At 47.8% G+C, this 22,929-nt stretch overlaps 1 protein-coding gene and 1 long non-coding RNA gene across 12 annotated transcripts in view; one reads left to right on the top strand and one right to left on the bottom strand.

Moving 5' to 3' along the window:
• CADM1 (cell adhesion molecule 1) overlaps positions 1–22,929 on the top strand; it is a 139,474-nt gene that overhangs the window by 46,406 nt on the left and 70,139 nt on the right. The window contains exon 1 of one of the 11 annotated variants that reach the window (XM_061368312.1): positions 902–991. The exons of 9 other annotated variants lie outside the window; for them this stretch is intronic. In XM_061368312.1, coding sequence (XP_061224296.1) covers positions 988–991 — 4 coding nt within the window. In that variant the 5' untranslated portion in view covers positions 902–987. Of the gene's footprint in view, positions 1–901; positions 992–2,789; positions 2,842–22,929 lie in introns of those variants that run through there. One more of the 11 variants, XM_061368310.1, reaches the window with a different exon arrangement.
• LOC133220330 (uncharacterized) lies at positions 1,410–2,743 on the bottom strand. Its single transcript, XR_009727690.1, has 3 exons — positions 2,583–2,743; positions 2,373–2,459; positions 1,410–1,940 (listed from the first exon to the last, which is right to left on the bottom strand). It is a non-coding gene; the product is annotated as an uncharacterized LOC133220330 (long non-coding RNA).

The following is a 22,929-nucleotide window of genomic DNA, read 5'->3' as shown; positions in this document are numbered from 1 at the left end:
CTTTGTGCACATGGCTCATAACGTTGAAGCAGTGGGAATTCTTCCTCTGTGTGACACACTTTGCTGCCTTTGCAGTCAGTGCTGCAGAAGGAACACCAAAAACCAACCCCAAACCAAAAGGACCTCAAGGTACCTGCCAAGGCTGTCTGCTTGGCCAAGGGTCCAGCGAGCTTTTCCAGTGGATGAGGAGGCAGTGAGGCATTTTCTGACACAGAGGGTATCAGTCTTGCTCTGGGAGCCTTCCAGAGGGTTTGTTACTGTTCATAGAGTCCCTGTGGTGGAGGAGGGTTTCTGTATCACCAGCCATGGAACTGTGCTTTTAGGAGGGACTGTGAGTAATGAAGAGATAGGTTGGCAAAGGTGTGTGTTTAAACAGCTTTGCTGTTTTCACAGTAATCTTGTTCAAGAGTTCCCAGAGCTGTAATTCCCTTATCTTTGGATTTGGGTGAGGTTTTGCTGGCTGACAGGGCAGCGAGGCCTCATCCAGTGACTGCTCATTGGGCTCAGGCTCTCCTTGCTGCCTGCTGATCTGCATCCCAGGGCTTGTGCCCTGCTGGGGTTCCCGTGCTCCTTATCTCCGGCTCGGAGAAGGAGTTCTTGTGCCAGCAAGAGTTGTTTGAAGAATTAAACTTGACCCGTTTCCTTCGGGCAGGGAGCAGTTAATGCTCCACAGTGCTGACATCACAGGAGCGATTTGAGAAGTATTACTCGTCAAATCCCTTTGCTGATGCAGATGTAGGTATAAATAAAAGACCTCAAAAGTTGTTGCAGTATTCATTAATCTCGCCTTGCCTGCGGGGGCTTAATGGGGCTGCAAAAGCTTGGTAAAGGCTGTAAATAGTTGCTGCATATGTCCTAATTTTGTGTTTTCCCTTTCCTTTGCTTTCCTTAGGTAAGTGAATACATTGAGGCGCGTAACGTGAGTGGTGGTGAGCGTGGGGAGCTGCCAAGTGTGGATGCTGGGAACCATCAGCCCCGAGCTGCTTCATGCGTGAGTGTGGGAGCGATGGCCCCTGCGAGCTGCAGCGTGGTGATGGGGGGGTAACAGTGGAGATGGCCTCAGGTGCTCTGGACACTGGGGCTGCAGCCTTTCCACTCTCCAGCAGAGCACCCATAACCTCCAATGGGCTGGTGCTGTTACAAAAGCCTGTCCAGAATGTGCTTCAGCATCACTGGGATTGTCCCGTTTGGGCGAGGAGAGGAGCATTTGGAGCATGTCCTCTCCTGGCCCTGTACTGCAAAGCCAGCAGCCTTCCCCATCTTGTTGGTTTTGGTTCTGATTTCCTGTGGTATATTTAGGAGTGCTACTCTTCAGTGAGTAATTCTCAAGTACAGCTTGATTCCTTGTTTTGGGAGTGCTCTCCCGCTCTGTGCTGGGGGGGGAGCACAAGGAGGTGGGACGTGGAAGGTTTGTTTGGACTGTTTAAGATATGCTTAACATAGAATTAAACTCAGAGGAGCGCCTGGAGAAAATATGATCGCTCTGATCAGATTCACTGCATCCTTTTTGTCTTCTCTAATAAGCAAGAAGAGCTGGTAGAGGGAATCGTGGGCTGGGAGAGGAATTTTAGCAGCAACAGATGCGCAAAGAGGGAAGTGTCTTCAGGGAATAAAGGACGCAGGCTGGCAAATGATGGATCATTTCCATGCTCCAAGGACACAACCTTTCACTTCCTTGAGTTCAGCTACTCAGGAGGGGGTGCTGCATTTTAGGGGGTGCAGTCACAGCTGGCCACTGCAATGCAGAGGTGAGCATCCTCCTTCTCTAGGGCGGGGGCCTCTTGCAGGGAAATACATGCACCTTGTGGAGGATGATGGATGCTTTTGGGATCTTTCTGTGTAAGAATCCAGTTAAATAATGCAGAATTTGGTTGTGGATGCCACTCAGGGTCACTTATTTGCAACTAATTCCAGTTAAAGCAGAAAGCTTGGTCCATTTCCTAAAAAAGAAAGTATTAAAAGCTTTAATGTGTGTCAGTCAGAACTTACAGTCTAAGCTGGGCAGGCTGGTCCAAATGTGCCAGCAGCATTCCTGATGGACTCATTTCTTCTTCGCTGGGAACTGAGGAGTGCTGGTGCCTGACTTGCTTTGGGCGGGCTCCGTGCTCTAGTGAAGCAGGAGCAGGGAGCATTGGTGGGCATGAGGCATGAGCCAGGCGCAGGGGATGCCTGGTGGGAAGGAGAAGGGGAAAACAGGGCCGGGAGCAGGATAAAGCAGTGCTCCAAGCTGGACCCGTTAGTCAGAAGTACTCGTTTGATGTTCTAGAATCCCACCTTTGAGCAGTTGTATTCAAGCGCCGAGATAAATGCATCAATCTAAATTCATGATTGTGAGGGTTTTCATGCAGTGGCTAATTACTGAACGTAAGTACCTTATTCAGAATTCCCCTTCTCCGCCTGCGCGATAGCCATAATCCTGTATTTGTGCGGCTGTCATTCCCATGGTAACAGACGAGTGTCTGGAGCAGGAGATGATTAAATACAGAAAAGTACATTAAAATAATGTTAAGGCTCCGACTCGGAGATTTTCACATGGAGGCAAACTTCAAAAAAAGCGACCATTTGTACCAAAAGCAATTTACTCAGCAGTGATGTTCCCTATTCCCAGCGCTGTCACCGAAGGGATGGGTTGGAGTAGCAGCCGCTCCCTCGCAGCCCATCTCCCGCTCCTCCTGCCTTGGATAAATCCTAATCTGATGTTTGTGTCATCAGTCTGTTGCCATGGAAACCTTGTCACCAGCATATCGTGACCTCACCGCGGGACGGCGGGGGAGGAGAATGTGGGCTGAAAGACGGTGTTAGAAATGATGATCAAAAGAAGGAAAACAGCCCCGAGCCTTAGTAGGTGTCACAGTGGGAGAGCAGGAGGCGGCGGGGCCGCAGCGGAGGTACCGAGAGCCGGTGGATGTCCATATGCGACCACGCTGCTCCATCTCCTCCTCTTGGTTTGCTTCAAGCCCTGCTGAAGCCCTGACCTTGTTGTCCGCCCCATTGGGGTCCCAGCAGTGCCGCCAGCAGAGGAGCAGCTCACTCCCTCCAGCCTGCACCTTGGGTAGTGGGGTTGGTGCAGGATGCTCGTGCTGCCCATCCGTAGCATCAGGTGTTTGTCATCCGGGCGCCTGCCATCTCTGTGCCCCATGGCACGTGTGGAAGAGGGTGAAACAACAGCTCTGGTTTTGCTGCAGCGCTGTGTCTCTGTAGAAGGGGAGGGAATTGATGGTGATCTGGAATGCCAGATTTCAAGATGATGCTTTTTTATGCATTCTAAGAAATCAGGGTTTCATTAATGAAAGCCGCAGCTGAAATTTCAAAGGGGATTAAGCAAGGATTAATAAAGGAGAGGTAGTGAAGAGCTTTGATTACCTGTCATGGAGATGGCTGAACAATGTGCCATGGTGATGAGATGACGCAGAGGATTCTTGCCTATCTGGGGTATTGACTGGTAAATGTTACAGCTTAGGATGCTTTTTGCTTGTTTGTGCTGACAACAGATTGATGCAATGCATTTGACCAAGCGAGGAATTTCCCATAAGTGCTGCTGCTCCTTCCATTGGCTCAGGGCAGGTGGGGAGTGTTTTGCTGTAGGGTAAAATGCCGCATCCACTGGATTGCTGCTTTCTGACCCCTTTCAGAGCTGTCGGTCAAGGCGTGCTGGTGGGGGTTTGGTATTTGTCAAAGGATGGCTGCAGCACTGAGGACCGGCCTCTGAAGGGAGGTTCTCATTCCCATCCCAGTGCTGTGTGTGGTGGAGGCTGAGCCCGTGGGGAATGGCTGCAATTGATCTGCAGGAGTGGGACTTGGAGCAGGTGCTTGTGTCGTGCCGCCTTTGAGCTCAGCCACTTCCCAAACATCAATCCTGTAGCAAGCCAAGACGATAAAATAGCAGAGCGCATACAGAAAGTTGCTGTTCAAATGTTATCTCTGTTTGCAGGTGCTTAAAGCAATGAAGCCACATAAAGAAAGTGTGGTTGTCTGCATATTTCATGTATTTTTAATGCAATCCTTTGTAGTACTAATAAGATCTTGGCACAGCTTGAACCTCAATGAGTGCTCATTGCCGTAGTGACGTCCTGATGGAGGTGTGTGCTTGACACAGCGAGTCTGCACCTTGGCTCATCGCCTTGCCCCTCGGGATGGTTCACTGGGATATAGAAGGCGGGTGGCAAGGGTCCCATTTGGAGCTGGGCAGCCTGCAGCAGGGCAGGGTTTCTAAAGAGCTTAAGCATCATTTCCCCCTTGCAGTTGGTAATGCTGGAAGAGATGAGTAAATACAGATCTCTGCAGTCCATGAACTGTAAAGTCCTGCCTACAACTTCAGCTTTCCCGTCTTTATTTGTGTAGTTATGGCTTTTCACATGTGTTAGGTCTTAACAAACAAGAGTTTTCCCTCTGGAGAGAGATGCTATAAGGAAAAGTATTGTTCTTGGAGCATCTTGTCTCATGCTTAGCCTTAAGAGATGTGCAACTTCAAAGGACACATAGCAGTAGGCCTGCTAGGCTCTTTCTGCTCTTCCTTTGTTCCATGTGCAATGTGTGCTGTCTAGGTTTGTGTTAGACTACAGCCTGCAGTGGCTTTACAAGGCAGCTGTGTAAAGTTAGAGTAGTGCCATAATGCTTTCTGCAGGGGTTTGGATGCTTCTTCCCACAGCTGCTGCCAAGGGCTCCCCTGTTTGGAAGTCTTTTCCCTTGTTGCTCTGAGATGCCTTCACTGTGCACTGCAGACAGGGAAGTGATGGAGGTAGGAGCAGAATCCCCTTTGCAAGTAGGGCAGCCTCGCTCTGCCGGGATTGTGTAAGTGCAGCCTTCCCTCGCCCTCCTGCGCACCCCTGCCTCCTGCGGGATTTATAACCGAGTTCCTGCAGTTCTATATTTGGCTGATACATTGAAATCCGCATTCGCTGACATATATAATATAAAGGGAAGTAGATTTATGGGAAGAGGAGCTGTGGCATGGCAAGCACCCTTGGTCGCTGCTCTTTTAGGCAGCCCACTCCTACCCTGTGTCCGAGCTGGGTGCGCTGTTCAGGAACAGGACTGGGAGCTGTGTGTGCACCTTGGATGTGCAGCTCCTGGGGGACAGCCTGCAGGCCTGGGGTTGCAGTTACACAAAGCACGGAGTAGTGGAGCCTGGAGATGCCACCTTTGCTCAGTGTCATCTGGCTCCCAGAACAAAGGAGCTGTAGGTAAAAACCCTTCTAGAAAGAAGGGCTGTGAAAGCACCGAGGTTGGCAGCAGAGCCCTTAATCTGAATTCATTGTGGAGGGTTTCACAGACAGATCACTTCCCATTTTTTGCTTGCAGAACAGGAATTCAGTGGAAAACGTCTTTATTTTTGTTCTTTTTGATGAATTGTCTGAATTCTGTGTCTAATTGTGCTCAATTATTGCAGCCCAGCGCAGATAGGTAATAGTTTCTAGGCAGTGATGTGCATTGATTTCTTTCAGAGGCCTTGAGACAATAGTCAATTTACGAAGAGGAGTAACTTTGGTTTACTGTCAGTTGCAGGGGGGTTGCGTTGCTGCTGCTGTGTTATTGGGAGCCTTTAGATTGATTCAATTTGAAAGTGAATGAGAAATGAGCGTGTTCTCGTGTGGACAAGTTTCAACTAAATTATTAAATGAAGTGGTTGATTCTTCCAGCTGAATTAAACCAGTAGAAAAACTATAATTAACTACTTCATTGACTGGGGAGAGGCTGCAAAATGGATGGGAGAAATTGAGTTCATAGATTTTTCTTCCCTGTACCATGGAAGTGAGGATGAGCTTTTGGGGGATGAGGGAGAAGCACGGCTGGTCTGCTTTGTTCCCAGAATAAAAGCGCTTTCATTTCATTCTTGCAGCTCTCTCTCGCTTTGCTTCTTGCCTTAGCTGGGCTCTCTTGGTACCTCTTGTTGGCTTTTCTTCAGGAGGAGAGGTGCAGTGAGCAGTCCATCTGAGGATCGGGCGTTTGTCTTTCAAAGCCACTTCCATTTTAGTGTAACCAAGTTCTCCAGGATTATCCCAGCAGGTCTCAAATGTCCATGAAGGTTACTTGGCTCCTGGGATGCCAGCAGATGCTCTGCACTGGGCTCTGCTGCCATGTATGTCAGGGATGGTGGGTAGATGCTTCCTTAGCACAGCTGCTGGTCTTGGTTCAGCATTGGAAGAGGCATCGTGTGTGCTTCGTGCACGGAATGTGGCTGGGATGAACCAGGGATCCCACACTGGATCCATAGGGTGTGGAGCCCTGCCAGGGCTCAGTGCAGGAGTCACTGCGGTCTAATAGCAGGCAGTTTTCGCTGTGGTTCTGCATGCAGAATAGCACATGCTTGTTTGAAAGCTGGGGCCGTGTGGCTCTCTGTAACGCTGCAGGCCAGGGAATGCAGGGTTGTGTTCCCTTAGCAGTGTGCTGCGGCACCCCAGGCCCCTCGAGGCAGCAGAACGTGCGCTTTTCATCAACTCTGTACTTTCCTAATACAGAGTTATAGTAGCCACATAAAAGTGCACTTCTCAGCGCTGTGTGGCAGCAGTAATGGGGTTTATTGGCTCAAATGCAATACGTTTTTGGTATCCAAATACTGCATCTAAACACATAAACCAGTGTTATTACCTGCACTAACTTCATGCTTAATGCTTTATTAGGAACTGCTTGGGCCCCTGTGGGGGATGCTGGATTTCAGTACGAGGCAGGAGGAGAGGTACCATTGGGATTGCCCTGTTTGTGAAGTAAACAGAGAATGTTTCTTTCTTTTTCCCTTCTCCCTCTTAAAGCCAGCCCAGAGCTGAAATCCGTGGAGGTCTGGGCTGGCACCGTGGGTCTGTGAAGCAGGTTCACCTATCTCTGTCTCACATGTCGCAGCTCCTTGAGCCTTATCTATTTTTAACGGCACTGTGCTGTAATAAGTATAGATGATAGCTGACTTGGTAGGAGAGGCCAGAATCCCTGCAAATGCAGGTTTCTGAGAACAGCACTAGGACGCATTTAAGGTGTACTGCTAGGAGAAGGTGAGCTATCCATCAAAGGCACAATCTTGGATTTGAGTCTTCTATTTAGATTAAGCCCGTTAAGAAAGATGGATGGTAAAGCTGTTTCAGCAGCATTGTCCCCAAACCGGAGCGGAATATAAAGACTCTGGAAGAAGGATTCAATTACGCTGGCAAATAGCTCCAACAAGAACTGGGTAGATGGAGCAGTGGGATGCTGGTTCTGCATCTATATAGTTTTAAGGCAAAGCCGTTGCTTTCATTACACCCGCCCATTCACGTAACAGCCCTACAAGCTGCTTGCTTGTTTGGTGTGCTTTGTGGAGAAATACCTGTAAGTTACTTTAGGTAGTGGGTTTTTATGCTACTTTACTCGTTGCATATGATATGTATGCAATAGTTGATATACATGGCACACCTAAATGTTTGTGAAATGCCTTACTGCAGCCTGAATGGGGAGGGTGGTTCTGCTGGTTATGCCCAGAAAGCATCAACAGAAAGAAACAACCTGTGTTCTCAACACGTAAAGAATGTGCTTTAAAGGCTGATGGCAGGAGAGGCAGCCGTGTTACACTGCTTCCTCCCAGAATGGGTCAGTGCCCAAGACAAACATGTATTGGGTGGTATTTGGCTCTGCGCTGCAGCTTCAGTCGAGGTGCGCAGTTATGGCTGTGCTGGCTCTCCAGACATCTCCTTGCTCTTGATGTAACCGCAGTAACTGAAACTTTGTTCTTTTCCTCCCAGTCTAGCACTTGGCAATTAAGGAAGGCACGTGATGCTTGTCCTTTGATCTTCTTTACCTGCTTCTAACATCTCCAGCCTTGCTGTGAGTCAGAGTGGGAAAGCATTAGCTGTTGCCAAGCCTAAAGGCTGGCATGGGTTGTCACTGTCAGGACAGGGTTTGAATGGCTGCATGTGTTAATACCCCCAAAACCCACTGGGGGAAACTCCCGTCCTCAACGGACTCAATTTCTGTGCTGATGCCCCCTCAGAGGGAATTGTAGTGCAGTGAAGGGTTAATACGGCTTTATTCTCAGTTGTGGTTCTTTGCATTGAAGATAAATGATTGTTCTTCCCAAATTCATGTTGCTGTTCTGTGCGTTCAGGTATTTTGTCCTCGTTTTGACAGCTGTGGAAAGCCAAGTGACAGCTCGATATTGAATGCTGAATGAGATTAGGATTAAATTAAGATGCAGGCAAACAGCTAAGTGGCTGCTGTGGTAGCTCATCTGTATGCCTTACTGTCTGCCTGTAGACATGCCTAGTGTGGCAGTGTTTGTGCAGGATGGTGGTTTGTGGTTGGCTTCCTCAACTCGTTGACCCGTGAGCCCATTGTCCAGTGGAGCTGCATTTGTGTGTTTGTTTCAAGGAACCTCCTCCTGCTCCTTGGGGTGGTGGAGATTTCCTAAGGCAGCAAGACAAGTATGAGCTCTCTTAAGCAACAGGGTTGAATTCAGCTGGGTTTGGGTTTCCAGTATCACTCTTCCTGGTTGTTGCTATGCAGAATCTTTGAGGCTGGGAGGGACCTCTCAAAATCCAGTCCTGCACCTTGAGACAGAGGTTTCGAGCCTCGGTAGAAGACCAGTCCAGTAGTAGGAACCAGCAAGAGTCCGCCTGCAGCCGTGTTTGCCCGGGGCTCTTCAGCCATTTAGGTTTTCCTTCTTTCTTCAGGTTCAGTGGCCAACCATTATTTAAGGTGCTTTTTCCCTTTATCGCCCAAATCTTTTAATGAAACCTGTGGGATTTAGTTCTGTTTGAGGGCGTGCAACACTTCTGCTGTCAAGACACGGTCCCTGTGCTGTGAGCCAGGTCCCAGGCCTTCCCTTGTGGTCCTTGGAGGTGTCAGGGAAAGTTGTGTAGGTCAGCTTGGAATCGTCGTGCTCGCAGGGAAAAAAATGAAAGCTGACTTCAAAGGACAACTCTGACACGGTCAATTAATAATTAAAACAGTTTTTTAATGAGCTGTGCAATTACCTGTGTGTCCCTGGAGATGATAGTTTATGGTATTAGTGCTCGGTGCCCTTTCTTTAGTCATGGCAGATGACATCTGTAATTTAAAGCGGGCTAGACATTAAAGTGACAGAACTTTCATTAACCTTGTCTAAAGTTTGTTAATGACAAATGTCTCATAAGGAAAAAAAGCTATTGTCAAAACACCATGTTAGCAAAGCGAGGAGCCTCTGGTCCTGCAGCTCTTTGGGCCTTTTGGGCCCTTTGGAATGCAGGATGCTGGGAGAGGGCTGGTCTGTTGGGCACCCGATGGAGAGCTTGTGGGTGCTCCCATAAACACCTCTTACAACCCGCTGGCAGACTGACAGCCTCAGTGTGTTCTCTGATGCGGTGCTTTCCATTTGAGGGACCGAGAAGTTAATTTGGTTTCCCCTGGAGTCTAGATTAAAGACAGAAATTATCTGCTTGAATCACAAGCAACTTTGTAGGAAAGGGATCAGCCACAGGGAAGGCTGGTGGGGAGAGATGTGTTAGTGAGGAGATTGCTTTGAAAAGGGTAAGTCAGATCTTAACATCTCTGTATTGAACATCAGGCTGCTTGGAAATGGAATTTGCACAGCAGGATGTTGGTGAAGATACCACAGGAAAAAAGCCACATTTTGTTGGGCATCCTCATGGTCTCCAGTATGGAATGGGGAGGAATTGCTTTGTGAAGTTACTGCTTACCTTCAGGTGAACTTCGAGGAGTTTATGGCAGCACGCTGTGGCCTCAGACTTTGTTCAACTGCCTTAATTTTTGCTTCCAAGCCTGTGAGACTTAAAGCCCTATTAATATTGACCATGGTATCTTGGAAACACCTTTCATGCAGAACACCTCTTCTGGTGTGTTTGAGGATCCCGAGGCCTCTATTCCAGCTCTTCCCCTTGTGAAATTAACAATAAGGAATGCAAATGCCGTGGGTAAGGGCGGCGACGTATTTCATGCCTTTGCTTGTCCTGGCAAATTGGGTTTACACAGCTTGCTCCTGCAGAAGGCTTTTATTTGCCCTGAAGAAAGGATTTGCAGTGTTTGCTGGGGCCTCTGCTGTCAAAGTAACTCTGTGTGCGTGTACATGCACATACATACATGTATACATATGTGTGTGCATGGACAGAGAAGGCTTGGGCAAGCATGTGCTGCTGGTTTTGCCTCAGCTGGGTCAGAGTTCGAGGTGGTTTGAGCAGGAGTTATTGCTGGTTCCTCCTGCCCATCCTCTCAGAGGAGATTGCCAGTTGCTCTTTCAGTGGCGTGAAATCAATATCAAATTAATTTGGGAAGGAAACAAAACATCTGGATATTAATAACGTAGTTCCAGCAGGTGTAGGCTCCTCTTGCTTTATTCACTTCAGCTTCGCTGTGAGTAATTGCCCAGCAGAAAAAGTGTGTTTCTTGGAAGAAGGGCAGCCTCCTGGGAAGGTGTTTTCTGTCTGGCTTCTTACTAATGTCATCGGTCTAATGCAGTGTGTGGAAGCCTGAGGATTGCCATAGAAATGCGAGTTGCTCCTGTAAACCACCACTTCTTAATAAAGACAAGGCAAACCAAAACAGATCCTATGGATTACTGTCATCGCAACGCAGAGGAAAAGGGCAGCGGGGCCGCTGCGGGCAGCATTATTATTAGTGGATTTTGAAGGCAACTGAGCTTATTTACAGCCTTGTACATGTGCCTGGTGATCCTAGAACACTGCTGGAAGCCTCCATACACCTAGAAGATGAAACGCTGCTTCCTGTTGGCAGGTCTGACCTTCCTCTGTGAAGGGAGCGAGCCTTTGTGGTTATTAGTCAATCCTTGTGTAATGGAGGAACGGGAATGAGATGGGGAATAGCTATTATGTATGTTTATCTAAGTAAGACATAATGTGTATTCCCCGGATAAACGTATCTTGTTGCCAGCTTTTTGTCGACAAATTGCTAAAACCAGTTATGCCGGCACGTCTGCAAACGCAGGCAGCTCCAGGGAACGGGCTGTAACATCAAATAGCCCATTAATTTGAACCAAATGTTTTAAATAGTTTTAGATGATTTGTTTCTAAGAGCTTCGCTGCTCCGGTGGAAGGAGGAGCAGATGTGCTGGTGTTGTACTTGCTCGCGGTGATGGGTTTGAGAGGAGCCTCAGCTTGCACCGATGGTGTGACTGCATAGCATCGATCTCCCGGAGCTGGGTCATAGGAACACTGCAGCAGGCTCTCTGGTGCATTCAACTGCTGCTTTGCTAGCGAGCAGCAACCAGGTTGCAGAATGCGGACCACTCGGTGGTTTGAATTACTTCAAACAACATTACAAGCTCAGGTGTAGTCCAGAGAGCCCTGCCTTGCCTTAGAGGTTTGCCAAAATCAGCCAGTTTTCAGTGCAGATGACAAGTCCCACCCTGGTCAGTGAGCATCACTTCATACAGGGGATGAAGAAGTGACTGGCATGGCTTGACCGAGGTGGGTACCCACTTACTGGGTACCTCTTGCCTGTATTGCAGACAGTTCAGCTTTTGCCAGTCTTGAAGAAGGCTAAAATAGGAACAGGTTTGGTTTTACAGATAGTGACATATCTGGTGCATAGTGAACTGGTGACTATTGCTGTGTTTCTTGGTGTTTTATAACCACAAAAATATCAAATGCTGTACAGTTCAGGACTTATGATGTCGGGGGGGAGCAAGGTTAAATAGCATCTCACACCTTTCACTTCACATCTCATTATTCATTGCTAATAGAAGCCTAGACCATCTGTCTCTGCAGAGAACATTTGGATGTGACAGGCATAGGAGATGGTACAAAACTTTCTCCCTGAGATGTTTATTCCTGGCGCGTTCTGCTCTCGGCATCCCTCTGCCTCCTGCAGCTCCTGTGGACGAGGAAGCGCCAGCTCAGCCACTGCTGCAGCGAGCTGCTCGGGTGCCGTGGCCTCCCTCAGCGTTTTGGGGCTACCAAGAGCTATGACCGTTGCTTCCTTTCCTCTTAAATTCTGTACACTCGTTAACATCCCCCTGGAAAGCCACATCAGTTTTGCCACACCTTAGACATGCTTCTTGGGCAAGGACCCCTGTGTTTCCACTGGTACCCAGCAAGTAGCCGGGTAGAGGCATCTCATCCTTTGGTGCTGGGGGTCTGTCTGAGGCTTTGGGACAGAAGCAGAATAGAATATCCTATCCAGGCTGCAGTAGTGTTGGGATCATTAACCTTCATGAGGAGCTTGCTGCGGGTCCTGTGCCGGGTCCAGCCCATTCCTTGTTGGGATGTCTGCATGGGCTGGACCGAGGAGATGGGGCAGAGGGTGTTTTCCCTGCTACATAGTGCACACAGCACTCCTGAGAATGCTGCCTCTTTGTTTTCCTACATTTCTGCTGTAGGAATACTTAGAATATCAAATACCCATCTTCCCTGGAGGGAAGAAAGTGCTGTGGGATTCTTTTATTCTTTTATGTTTTCTTTCTGCAGTGGTGAGGAAAAATATCTGCTCTTTTCCATCATTAAATTGCTGCTTGTAAAAGATTGAACAAATACCTTCTTTCCCCGTGTTTATCAGCCCTGTGGATTCAAGCAGTCATTGGAAAATAGAACATGAAGGGCCACGTTGAGTAAGAAATCTCTTCTGTTCAGGTTTCGGGCTCCTTGGTGGTCCTGGTGAGGTTCAGTTACTTTGGCAGTTGTTTGAGGCTCAGAGACCTGAGCTGTGAGACCCGAACCCACATCTGTGTGCACCACATCTGCGTGCACTGGGTGTCTCAACGTGAGCGGTGGCCATGAAGGACAGGGATCGATTTAAATGCTGAATAATTTAAGGCTGGAGTGCAGAAGGCTAGACACTACTGCTGGCTGCTTAAGTAAGAGATGATGGATTCCTGCAGAATCCCTTTTTCTCACTTTTTGATGGCATTTTAGGGAGACAGTCTTCCTAAGGGGATTGAGGGCATCGCTCTTTCCTTTTTAAGACCCGGTGAATTGCCTCTCGGGCACTTTATCATATGAATGACATGGTGTTCAGTCAAGGGGTTCTGCTGACAGCGAGAGCCACACGAGCAGGCTCAGGCTGTGAACATCAGCAGAATCTGAGATGGAAATACCACCGCAGCGCTTCTGATTTAGTCATGGAATGTAAAGAATTTTCAACAGTAAACGCTCTGGGTTTTGAAGTCATCTTATCCTCTGCAGAGTTTTAACTTCGATGGCACCGGGATATCAGTACTGGGTTTATGGAATTCTTTGCAGAGATAGTTTTCCTATTTTTGCCAGTGTGATGTTGTTCACGTTTGCTCTCTGTTATCAATAACCGTAGCAGCAGTCCTAGCAGAGTTTGCAGAAATTGCTTTGTCTGTGCTTTACTCCTGCACTGTTTATCGGTTGACACTGTAATATGATTATTTTTCTGTGTCCTTGCTAAAGATACAGCTTTGAAAGATACTATCCCAAGGTGCAAAATCTGCACTTTTCCTCTGCTGATGAATTTGTAGGAGAACAGCCGGGTTTATTACAGGTACCTGCTTTGAAAATTACTGATTTGGAAGCAGAAAATTAAGGAGCCTTGAATATTCTTTTATGTTTATGAAAGATTGGTCTCAGATACATGTTGAAACAGTAGTAATGCTTCCTTTGAGGTGATGCAGGCGGTCGACACAGTTTATTTTGGGCTGAGTAAGAACCACCTCGCTGCAAGGCTGGACTGGTCGTGCTCTGTCTTCATTGCCGCAGTGTGGGTAGCAAGAGAGTGTCCCATCTGGTTAGGAAGGGGTCGTTCCCAAGGAGGATAACAAGGTGGATTGCTAGCTCCGATGAAGTTCTTGTGTAGGCTTTCGGGTGGGATTTGAAATTCTGGCATGATTTCAGTGGGTTATGCTCGCCAAAGATGGTGGGAGAGAAAAGTTTTAGTAGGGCAAGAAACAAGTTGCTTAACTTGCCATCTGCAATGAACCTCTATTGGCAATAGATGCCTTTGAGCAGTATATTTGGCCACTGAGCTGGAAAATTGTTCTCATTCGTGGAAGGGCTATTTTTAGTCAGTAACATCTGTGGAACACCATTTCCTCCAACTTTCACTATCTTTTGACAAGTCAGCCAGATGTGACTCACTTGAGCATATTGCATGGAGAGGAAAAAACAAAGCCTTGTGTTTACCAGAAATGCAAACATGACCTTTTTCGGATGAAGGCAGACTTTATTCCCATCCTGTGGAAGAGGCAATAAGGAAAGATTGATTTTCATCCTCGGTGTTAAGCTGGATGTTTAGTATTTGGTATAATGCCCCCGCGGAACCTGTGTTGAACAGACTTCTGCAGAAATCTAATTTTCTCTCTCCCGACTTCACAAGGGAAGGCGATGTGGCCGATGAACACGTTCCTGTTCTCACCCCATGTGTCACCTTCTGGAGCAAGGCTTGCCTGAGCCAGGGTTTTGGCTCTGCCGTGGGGAGCTGTTCCCACCTCAGTGATGGGTCTTTTCTGTGGCGTCCCACCCTGGGAGCGGAGCTGTTCTGCTTGACAAGAAGTCATTGAGAGCCCCGTGCTGGAGTTAGACGTAGGGTTTGGTTTTCTGCCTGTGTCATGGATGACTTGCTGCAGAGAGTCTCCCCTGCGTGCAAGATGATGAGCGAGGAAGCTGTGGAGCGTTGCTGGCTTCTTATGAATGATGAACGTGTCTTCTCTTTGCTGAAGCTGTTTGGGTGTCTCCAGTCTGGAGGTTGTCCCAGTTTTGGAGCTGCACTGACATCATTCATGGAAGCTGGTGCTTGGCTCGGGAGCTGCAGCTATTCAGCTCCAAGCCCGTTCACAGCACAGACGGGACGGAGAGCCCTGCTGTCATCGTGCTCGTTCCACATGGGAGCAGATTAGATCCTGCTGAAATGGCTTCAACTTGAGGGGTTGCGAGTGGGAGCAGGACTTCAGCTGGAGAGTCAGGACCGGGTCTGCCTCGTGTCACCTCCTCACTGCTGTAACCATGAGCGGATTCATTTAAGTAACTTTCAGGATTTGGTAGCAGAAGTTAACAGCAACGCCTTCATCGCTTGCTTCCTGCTCTTGTGCAGGTGTCCTGAGAGGAGAACAGACCCTGAGGCTTGTAGTGCTGTTTGGTGAGGCTGCGTGTGCCCGGTGTCATCTGTGAACCATCACAAACCAAAATGGAATAGCTGTCATAGACAACATGAAATGAACGGTGCATGAAAGAGGTTGCTGAATTAAGGACATCTTGTCCTTTCACATCGCTTAATCGAGGCAAATAAGCCCCAAGAAAATATTACCTGCCAGGCTTCGGCTGGGATGTTAGAACACGAGTCAGACCTTGACATTTGATGTCTCTGAGACAGGTTTTGGCTTAAATTCACTTGTTTACTCCCACAGTCAGGAGCAGATTTGTTAGACAGGGCTAATTACGTGTGCATGTTCCAAAATCATTTGGAAACTGTAACATTTGTTGCTTTTCAAACACTTTAAAATATGCAAATATTTCATGCCATGGAGAGAACTGATTTTTCCAAGAATCCACAAATGGAGTTGAAGCCAAACGGGATTTTAGGGGTGGCCCACAGCGAATCCATTGGATCCCACGGAAGGGTGGGCAGGAGAACGGGAGGGTTCCCTGGCTGTGCAGACGTTTGTAATCCCAGGAGGAAAGGGAGATGCTGGAGCCTCCGGAAGCGCAGTCACTGTGGTCAGGGTCTCCGGTCCCTTGCGTGTTTTAAGCCTGGATGGTGTTTTCCGAAGGCTGCTTGTTTTGCTGTTTCATTGCTGGAAACCACGTCTATGTGCCAACCTTTCTGAAATGTCGTGATGTAATTATTTTAACAGGCAGGCTGCACTCCTTTATTTGGGGGCTATTAACCTTTCTAAACAAAAGAAATGTTAATATACATTGAGGACGCAGCTAATGGGATTTCATTTTTCTTATTAGAACAGACTCGAGTTCTCTTTTTAAATTATTGTAAAAGAATTGGGCAAGTGAAGTAATTGCCTTCAGCTAATCCATGATAGCAAATTTGAATGTGAATATCCAGATCATTCTGGATGGATTGGAAAAAGTAATGTGATTTTCTTGTTTTTTATTTGCTTTGGCTAAGCGGTGTTGAAGGATGATATAAATTCATAGAATTTGAAACAAAGAAAGTGCTAATTATTAATGCGCTCAGCTTGGAGATGCTGTAAAGCTCAGAGTTTAATTTGCAGAGCCCGTTGAGGCCTATTTATATTCCATTGCCTATTGATTCCAAGTTTGTGTTTGTATTGGGTTCGGTACCTTCCCCTGATAGCCTTGGAATTTCAGCTGGATTTAGTGGCTTTTCCCTTCGGTGCAGGATGAGGTGCATGGTCTGTAATCTTGAGGAATACAACAGATCGCAGTTCTTTGGGAAGGAGAAGCTGGCTTTCAGGAGGTGCCTGTTGATCCAAAAGCAGGGAACAGGGATTCTGACAGGGCACGCCGTGCCTTTTGTGGGGGGTGTGTGCGCTTGGGCAATGGTTTATGGAGCTTGTCTCGAGTGGACTGAATTAATGAGAGGCTTATACATGTGCAATCTATACCTCGCGCTGTTTGCTGCTTACCAAAGAGCCATTTGGCTCACAGGGCTATTTTCAGTGCAAACAACTATTGCTTTTATGAGCTGATGCTGCATTTAAAGCCCTTCTTCTTTTCCCGGCGCGCCTTGCGGCTGGAACGCATCGAGGTAAATATCCCGGCCTCTAAAGGATTTATCTTTCCATCTTGATTTTAAAGGAGTATTTGCAAGCGCTTTAATCACCTTGCTGTATCTGCAGCGAGCCTCCTGGATTTTGCAGTGCTGCAACTGCACGCTGTTAAAGTTAGGAAGGAGTGATGCTGCCCATTAACAAATGCATAATAGACTTCAGTATAACCCCACAATGCATAAAGGAGGATAAGAGGAAAACCAAGTTGCTTGTGTGTCTGGAACAGTATTTGTGCCTGATTTATGTTCTAATTTTAGTATTGGGTTTGATTTGCAATAGTAAAATGTCACATTAGCATGGCCCTTTTCATCTAATACTCTGAAAACAAATATGGGTGCTGGGACTGTAGCGTGGGCTTTCCTGAACTTGGGAATCTGATGCCTTTCTTACAGCATGGTCTTGCTGAAAGCAGTCTTTCTTTGTGCTTTCTTTTTAACAAAGACTTCCCCCCTATCCCCAGAAACGCCTATGAGGGGCAAGCTCCGTATCTGCTGCTCAGGGAGATCTGAGCCATCAGGGTGTTCATTAGAGGCTGAAATGAAACAGCCTCCAAAGCCTGCAGACTTCCAGGCTGCCGAGCGTGTAGGACTGGAGATGTGCAGGTGGAGCTGTTTCTTCTTGGCACTTGGTACTTGCATTGGCTTCTTGCTCTACATCAGACTCTTGTAGACTCCTCAGTGCCGCAAGCTGCCTGGTGGGAGCTTGGAGACCCAATCCTCGTGGCACCGGACACCGCTTCCGAACTAATTATGGTGCACGGGAATTGATAAATCATCTTGTGGCTGTAGGAGGAAAATGAGTGCTGAAATTGATTGGGAAATGACAGGTTTGAGCCTGGTAATTTGCAGTCTTTATTAACAAACTTGTAAAAATTATCAATAACACCAGAAGCCTCTATATTTGGGTAACTTTATTGCAGCTGGTGTCATTTTTTTTCTGGGATGAGAAGTGCTGGTATTCTTATCTTGAGTGAAGCTCATTAAGGCTCTGGGATCCATCGCACTTTTGCACGGTGCCTTTCTCTAGTTCAATGCCAGAGATGAGTCACGAGCCTGTTTTGATTCTTGTAGTAGTTCTCTGTGTGCTTTGCCAAATCCCCCCAGATCTCTTTTTGAGATGATACTCAGCAGTTAGCCACGACTTAAAGCCCGTCCACAGATTTTCTGTGGGCTTTTTGGGTTTCTATCAGGCGGTGGTATGAAATATGCTGCGGAGAAAATAGTAGCCATATGCAGTACGCTCTCATCCAAAGCTGGATGAGGCTCCGGAGCCAAGCGCTCCCAAGTTTCCCCGAGGAAAAGACTTGCTGGCAGTACTTGGGGAAAGCAGCGAGATGAGCCCTGGCAGAGGCTCCCAGCGCCGAGGAGAACACGGAGATTTATTATGCAAATCTGCAGTTTAAGAGTCGCATCGCGCTCGCTTGGGATGATGCTGTTGAAAGTTGTGCTGCTTTTGTAGATAAACACAGAGACATTCACTTTCAACTTCTCATTCTTTAACCTTGTCTTATTCCTTGTTAAGTGCTGGAGCTTTCAAGGCAGATGAAAATCAGGCTAAATTTAGCAGGGAGTGAAGCCCCCCGTTCCTGCTTCTCCACTCTACCCATTCCAGGCATAGCGCCTGCATCCTTTTGATTAGGTTTGCCCTTGGTTTCTGCGCTAGAAAGGAGTTCTGCAAAAGGATGCTGACAAGAAGCCTGATGTATTTTGGGGGTTGTGATGAGGTGAGCCCTCGACAGCCCTGCAGTGTGACTGTCCCATTGCTAACCTGGAGAAATCCCAGGAAGCTGCATCCCAGTGGCTCCCCATGGGATCTTGGTGTGGGATGAAGCCACTCATCTCCGGGGCTTTCACTACTATAGTAATTGCAGGCACTTTGTTGCAGTGTTGACAGACCACGTGTGTGCTGATCCTCGCTGCACCTCTGAGGATGCCTCCTCTGCTGCTCCCCAGCTCATTTAGTCCCATGGTTGGCTGGTTGAGCAGAGGTTAATTCTTTCTCTGTGTTGTGAATGTTGTTCATACCTGAGCCTCAGAGAAATGTGTTTTTTAAGGCAGTTGAGCCTCAAGCTTTAATTTGAACTCTTGTCTTTGCATTTGGAGAACCAAGTTATTTGAGCTTCGATAGTTGGAAGCTCTGCTCCAAGTAAAGTGATTACAGCTGCTGCAGCCATACCTGGGAATGGATGGATAAGGAGGTGGGATGGGTAACTTGGGATACCCAAACATCCCCTTGTACCACTGGGAAGGGTAACTCAGGTATCTCAAGGTGATGCCTGTGGGTTTGGTTACCTCTGTGATCACACCTCTGTCCTGGGGAGCCCTGGGGAGGGTTGTGTTTGCAGGGGGCTAGTCCCTTCCACAGAGCCCCGGGTGGGTTGTTTCTGGTTGGCACAGCAGAGAGCCCCTGTCTCTGCTCATGGGCCTCTGCTGAGACTTGATTGTTCATTGTTCTCCAGCCTTTCATCCAGCACCGCTTGGTTTGCATTTCTAATGAGGAGAAATTGGTGACATCTCAGGATTAAATAACCCCCATCGGTTGGGAAATTAAGCCCTCTTGAGTGCTAAAATGCTGCTTCCATGGCAAGCGTGCATTGCTATTATTAGGCCTAAACATGCAGCTGAGAAATGAGACTTGCTGTCCTGTTATCTCCTCCTGTAGCCACTTGAACTCACGCGTGTCTGTCTTGCAGTGAGCTGCACCAGTGTCAGTATTCCTGCTCTCTCTGCTCTTGGAACAAAAGGGATGTATGTAGTATTTCAAATGAGGATTGAAACTTAAATTTCCCCAACCCAATCTCACTTCTTTATTACTGTTTAGAAGAAAATTATGACTTCTGTAAATTCTCTTCCAGGACTGATAGGTTTTTTAGCTACTACACTGATAACATTCTCGAACAAAGCACAGCAGCGGCTCTCCAGTATGATAAATTGGCACTGGTTTGCAGGTCCTCTATTGACTTTGTTCCCGAGTAATCAAATTAAAGTAATCTTCTATTATAGCAGGGTAGAACCTGCACACACAGCTCTTTTTTATGGTAGCCTTAGTTCTTAAGGTAAGTTGAAGTTATTTCGGTTGTTACCGATCTTTGGAATGACGGGCGTGACAAATGGCTGGTGTAATTTCTTTCCTTGGTAGATGGATATAAACTGAAGATATTACATGGGCTTCTCGCTGAATTCATAAATTTTTAGATTGGGAACATTGAGTTAGATATTGAAACATTTAACTTGACAAGATGATAGAGAATTGTTTTCTGATCTTGTTGGGGCCATAAAGCGAAACTCGGTTGACGAACTTTGTCAGCAGCTTTCAGTTGCTGTGTCCTTTAGATGGGAGAAGCAAATAACCCAGGAGATGAAGATCCCTTTGATTTTCCTTGCCTTGCCTGCTGCCTAAATGAGCTGTGAATTAAGCTGGGGAGGGTGTAGGACGGGTGGATCCCCCAAAAGGGCCCTGAAGGGAGGACACAGGGATGTTCGCTGGCATTCTGGTGCAGATGCAATAGGCAAGGGCTTTGGTAACACTCGCAGAGTGATTCTGGGGCACCTTTGGGATGCCTTGTTATATAGAGCAAATAGCAAAATGTTATTTGAGTATCTTTTCAAGCAGTATCTGGTTTAGCTACGTGTCCTCTAGTTCAAAAGGATAATGATGTTTGGTTTAAAGCGCAAGTCACACAGAGATGAGCCCTCCTTAGCTGTCTGTTGGCTCAGTGATACAGACAGGAGCAGCAGAAGGGACATGCAGGACCTGAAGTGACTTGGCATGGAGCTGCAGAGCGATGTCTTGAGCAGTGCCAGCGTGGTGATGGGAATGAACCCTGTCCCTCAGCCCTGGCCTGGCTCCTTTCCTTGTTGGCCAAGGTGCTAATGGATGTGGTAGCACAGAGCCTCTTCCCTGGTGTCACAGTTTGTATCCTGATTTCGAGCCAGGCAGGGCCGGTGTGGGTCCATTAGGTTTGCTGATGGGCACTTTTTTCTGCATGAAATCAAGTTCTATTTAGCGTGATGCTAATTGGGTATTGCCCTTCAAAGTGCATCGTGTGAGCCTTTGAGCTTGCGAGAGGGATGGGGAAGGAGCCGCTGGGCTGAAACGCAGAGCTGACACTTGCAGCTCCCTGACTGCGTGTGCAGTGCTTGCGCTTCCATTCCTAAGAGGGAAGGGAAATTTGGCTTCAGATGTTGCCAATAAAGAAAATATTTTGAATGAGCTCGTGAGTCATCGGAGGTGAGGGGGGGGAGCCTGAGCACGAGAGCTGCGCGTGCTTCCCGAGCCGGAGGGAACAAGCAGAGGATGAAGTGCAGTACATAGGGATCTGAGGAGCTGCTCACTCAGTGCCTGGGGGTGCGGTGCCCCTTAGTCCTTCCAACAACCGGCTGCAGCTCTGCCATGGACCAACCCCATGCAGCTGCATTGGTCCCCAGCCCTTCTCATCATAACCCTGTACAGACCCCAGCTCCAGTAAAACACGGGGTTGTTAGGCCATAGTATTCCCAATTGGCCACAGGCTGGCTCTCACTACGCAGACTGGCAAACAGATTGGCAGGATATTAAACCAGTGTCTGTGGTACCTAGGAATTCCCAGGAGGGTCCAGGCAAATGGTCTTACCAGCATGAGAAGTCTCTTCCAGTCGACCTTCTTGATGTTCTGGTTTCTAAAGGGTACTAACTTGCTGCTCATCTTTCGTGGAGTGGGTAGCTGTTCGGAAAGGTCATTGTTTCATTTTCCCTGTGCTTCTGGATGGCTTCAGTCACAAAATAGAAGCTGCTGCCTGTCTTTTGAGATGGTGTCAGGGAAAGTGGCTCTTAGAATAAATAAATGAGTGTAAATTGGAGGCAGTTGGGGGGGGTAAGGGAAAGGCTATCGCATGGAAACCCGGGAATATGCGTCTCCCAGTGTATCCCTCAAAGGTGATGCCTGGTTACGTGTGCATCATACCATTTATTTCTCCAGAGCAGAATTCTGGATGTTAATTTGAAACCTCATCAGTGCAGTGGGCACGTGGTGATGTGCCAGTGAATGGAGCGCTTTGGTCTTCCAGGGGTGACTGTTGGGGAGAGCTGCAGCTTTAAACAAAGTCAGTGGCCAGGAAGCTGTAAAACATTAGAAGGCAAGAGCATGCTTTGAATATTCATCTTCTTTAAGTGTCACCCAGTGACATCTAAGACTAACTGGGCAGATCTGGGTGCCAGGCAAAACAGGGAGCGGGGAATGTTACTTGCTAATTCGTATTCTAGATGTAAATCTGAAATTAGTTTGAGGTTCTGAAATGGATTTTTAAATGCCAGGCACATAGGAGGCAGAATTGATGTTAATATTAATAGGCTTTAAAAGATATTTAGTGAAATATTTGTGTAATCTAATTTGCTTCATAATCAAGTCAGTAAAGCATCGACTGACCACGGGGCTTGGAAGCCTCAGTTGCACAGTCCATCCAGTGGCCTGGATACATGAACACGTGGGATTGACTGACTCCTTCGTGGGTTTCCAAGGGTGGCCCATTCCCAATATCCGCATTCTTGAACCTTGAGTGTAGTTGATTTGTTGGTAGTGTTAAATTGCTCATTGAAACACATGTGCTGTAGCAGTCCCTCTGGTCTTGGGGTGGGAGTGTTCCCATGCTGGAAAGCAGAGGCAGCACTGGGAAGGATGCGATCAGGTTCAGACCACTGCAGCAGCCTGGGTGGCCAGGGCTGAGGGAATGAACAGGCGAGTCCATGGTGTGCTTCTTAATGAGCTGAGGAGCAATTAGCACAGCTTACCCGGTGCAGGGGTGGGCTCGCTTCCCTGGGAGCAGTCCCATGGCCAGGAGCATTTCTCTGAGCAAACAAGAACTTGGATTGGAATCCTGCAGACAGAGATAAAACCAGGACAGTTGCAGGAGGAGATGGGAGAAGCTGAAATATGAATGAGGATCTAAAGCACTGCACCTGCACTGCGAGCAATGTGATGTTCTTGCTCATCTTGCTCATGTTGAGCTAACTGGAGCTTTACATCTTAAAGCCTGGCTGGAGCAGAGGGGCAGGGTTAGGCAGCTCACAGTGCTGTGGTTGTGCTCACAGCTGGCTCAGTAGCTCTAACGGGAAAGAAGCTTTGGGTACCAGGGTTCAGCACCCGCCCATGTGTCTGAGCCTTGGTCCCTTGTCCCTGCTCGGATGATGTTCTGTTCAGGAGTAGGATAGGGCCCATGGGTGGGACATGTACGTTCCTGGACCCCTAAAGCTTACTGCAGGCTGATGCCATCAGCGTGGTGTTGGTGAGGGTGCTCTTCAGCAGAAGTCATCGCACAGAGGGATGCGCTGGTACCTCC

Source organism: Neopsephotus bourkii, unplaced genomic scaffold (assembly GCF_033783945.1).
Source record: "Neopsephotus bourkii isolate Nb327-2 ecotype Australia unplaced genomic scaffold, CSIRO-AGI_Nbou_v1 NB_1433, whole genome shotgun sequence".
In the NCBI taxonomy this organism is placed as follows: Eukaryota; Metazoa; Chordata; class Aves; order Psittaciformes; family Psittacidae; genus Neopsephotus; species Neopsephotus bourkii.
This window is presented reverse-complemented; position numbering and strand designations above follow the sequence as displayed.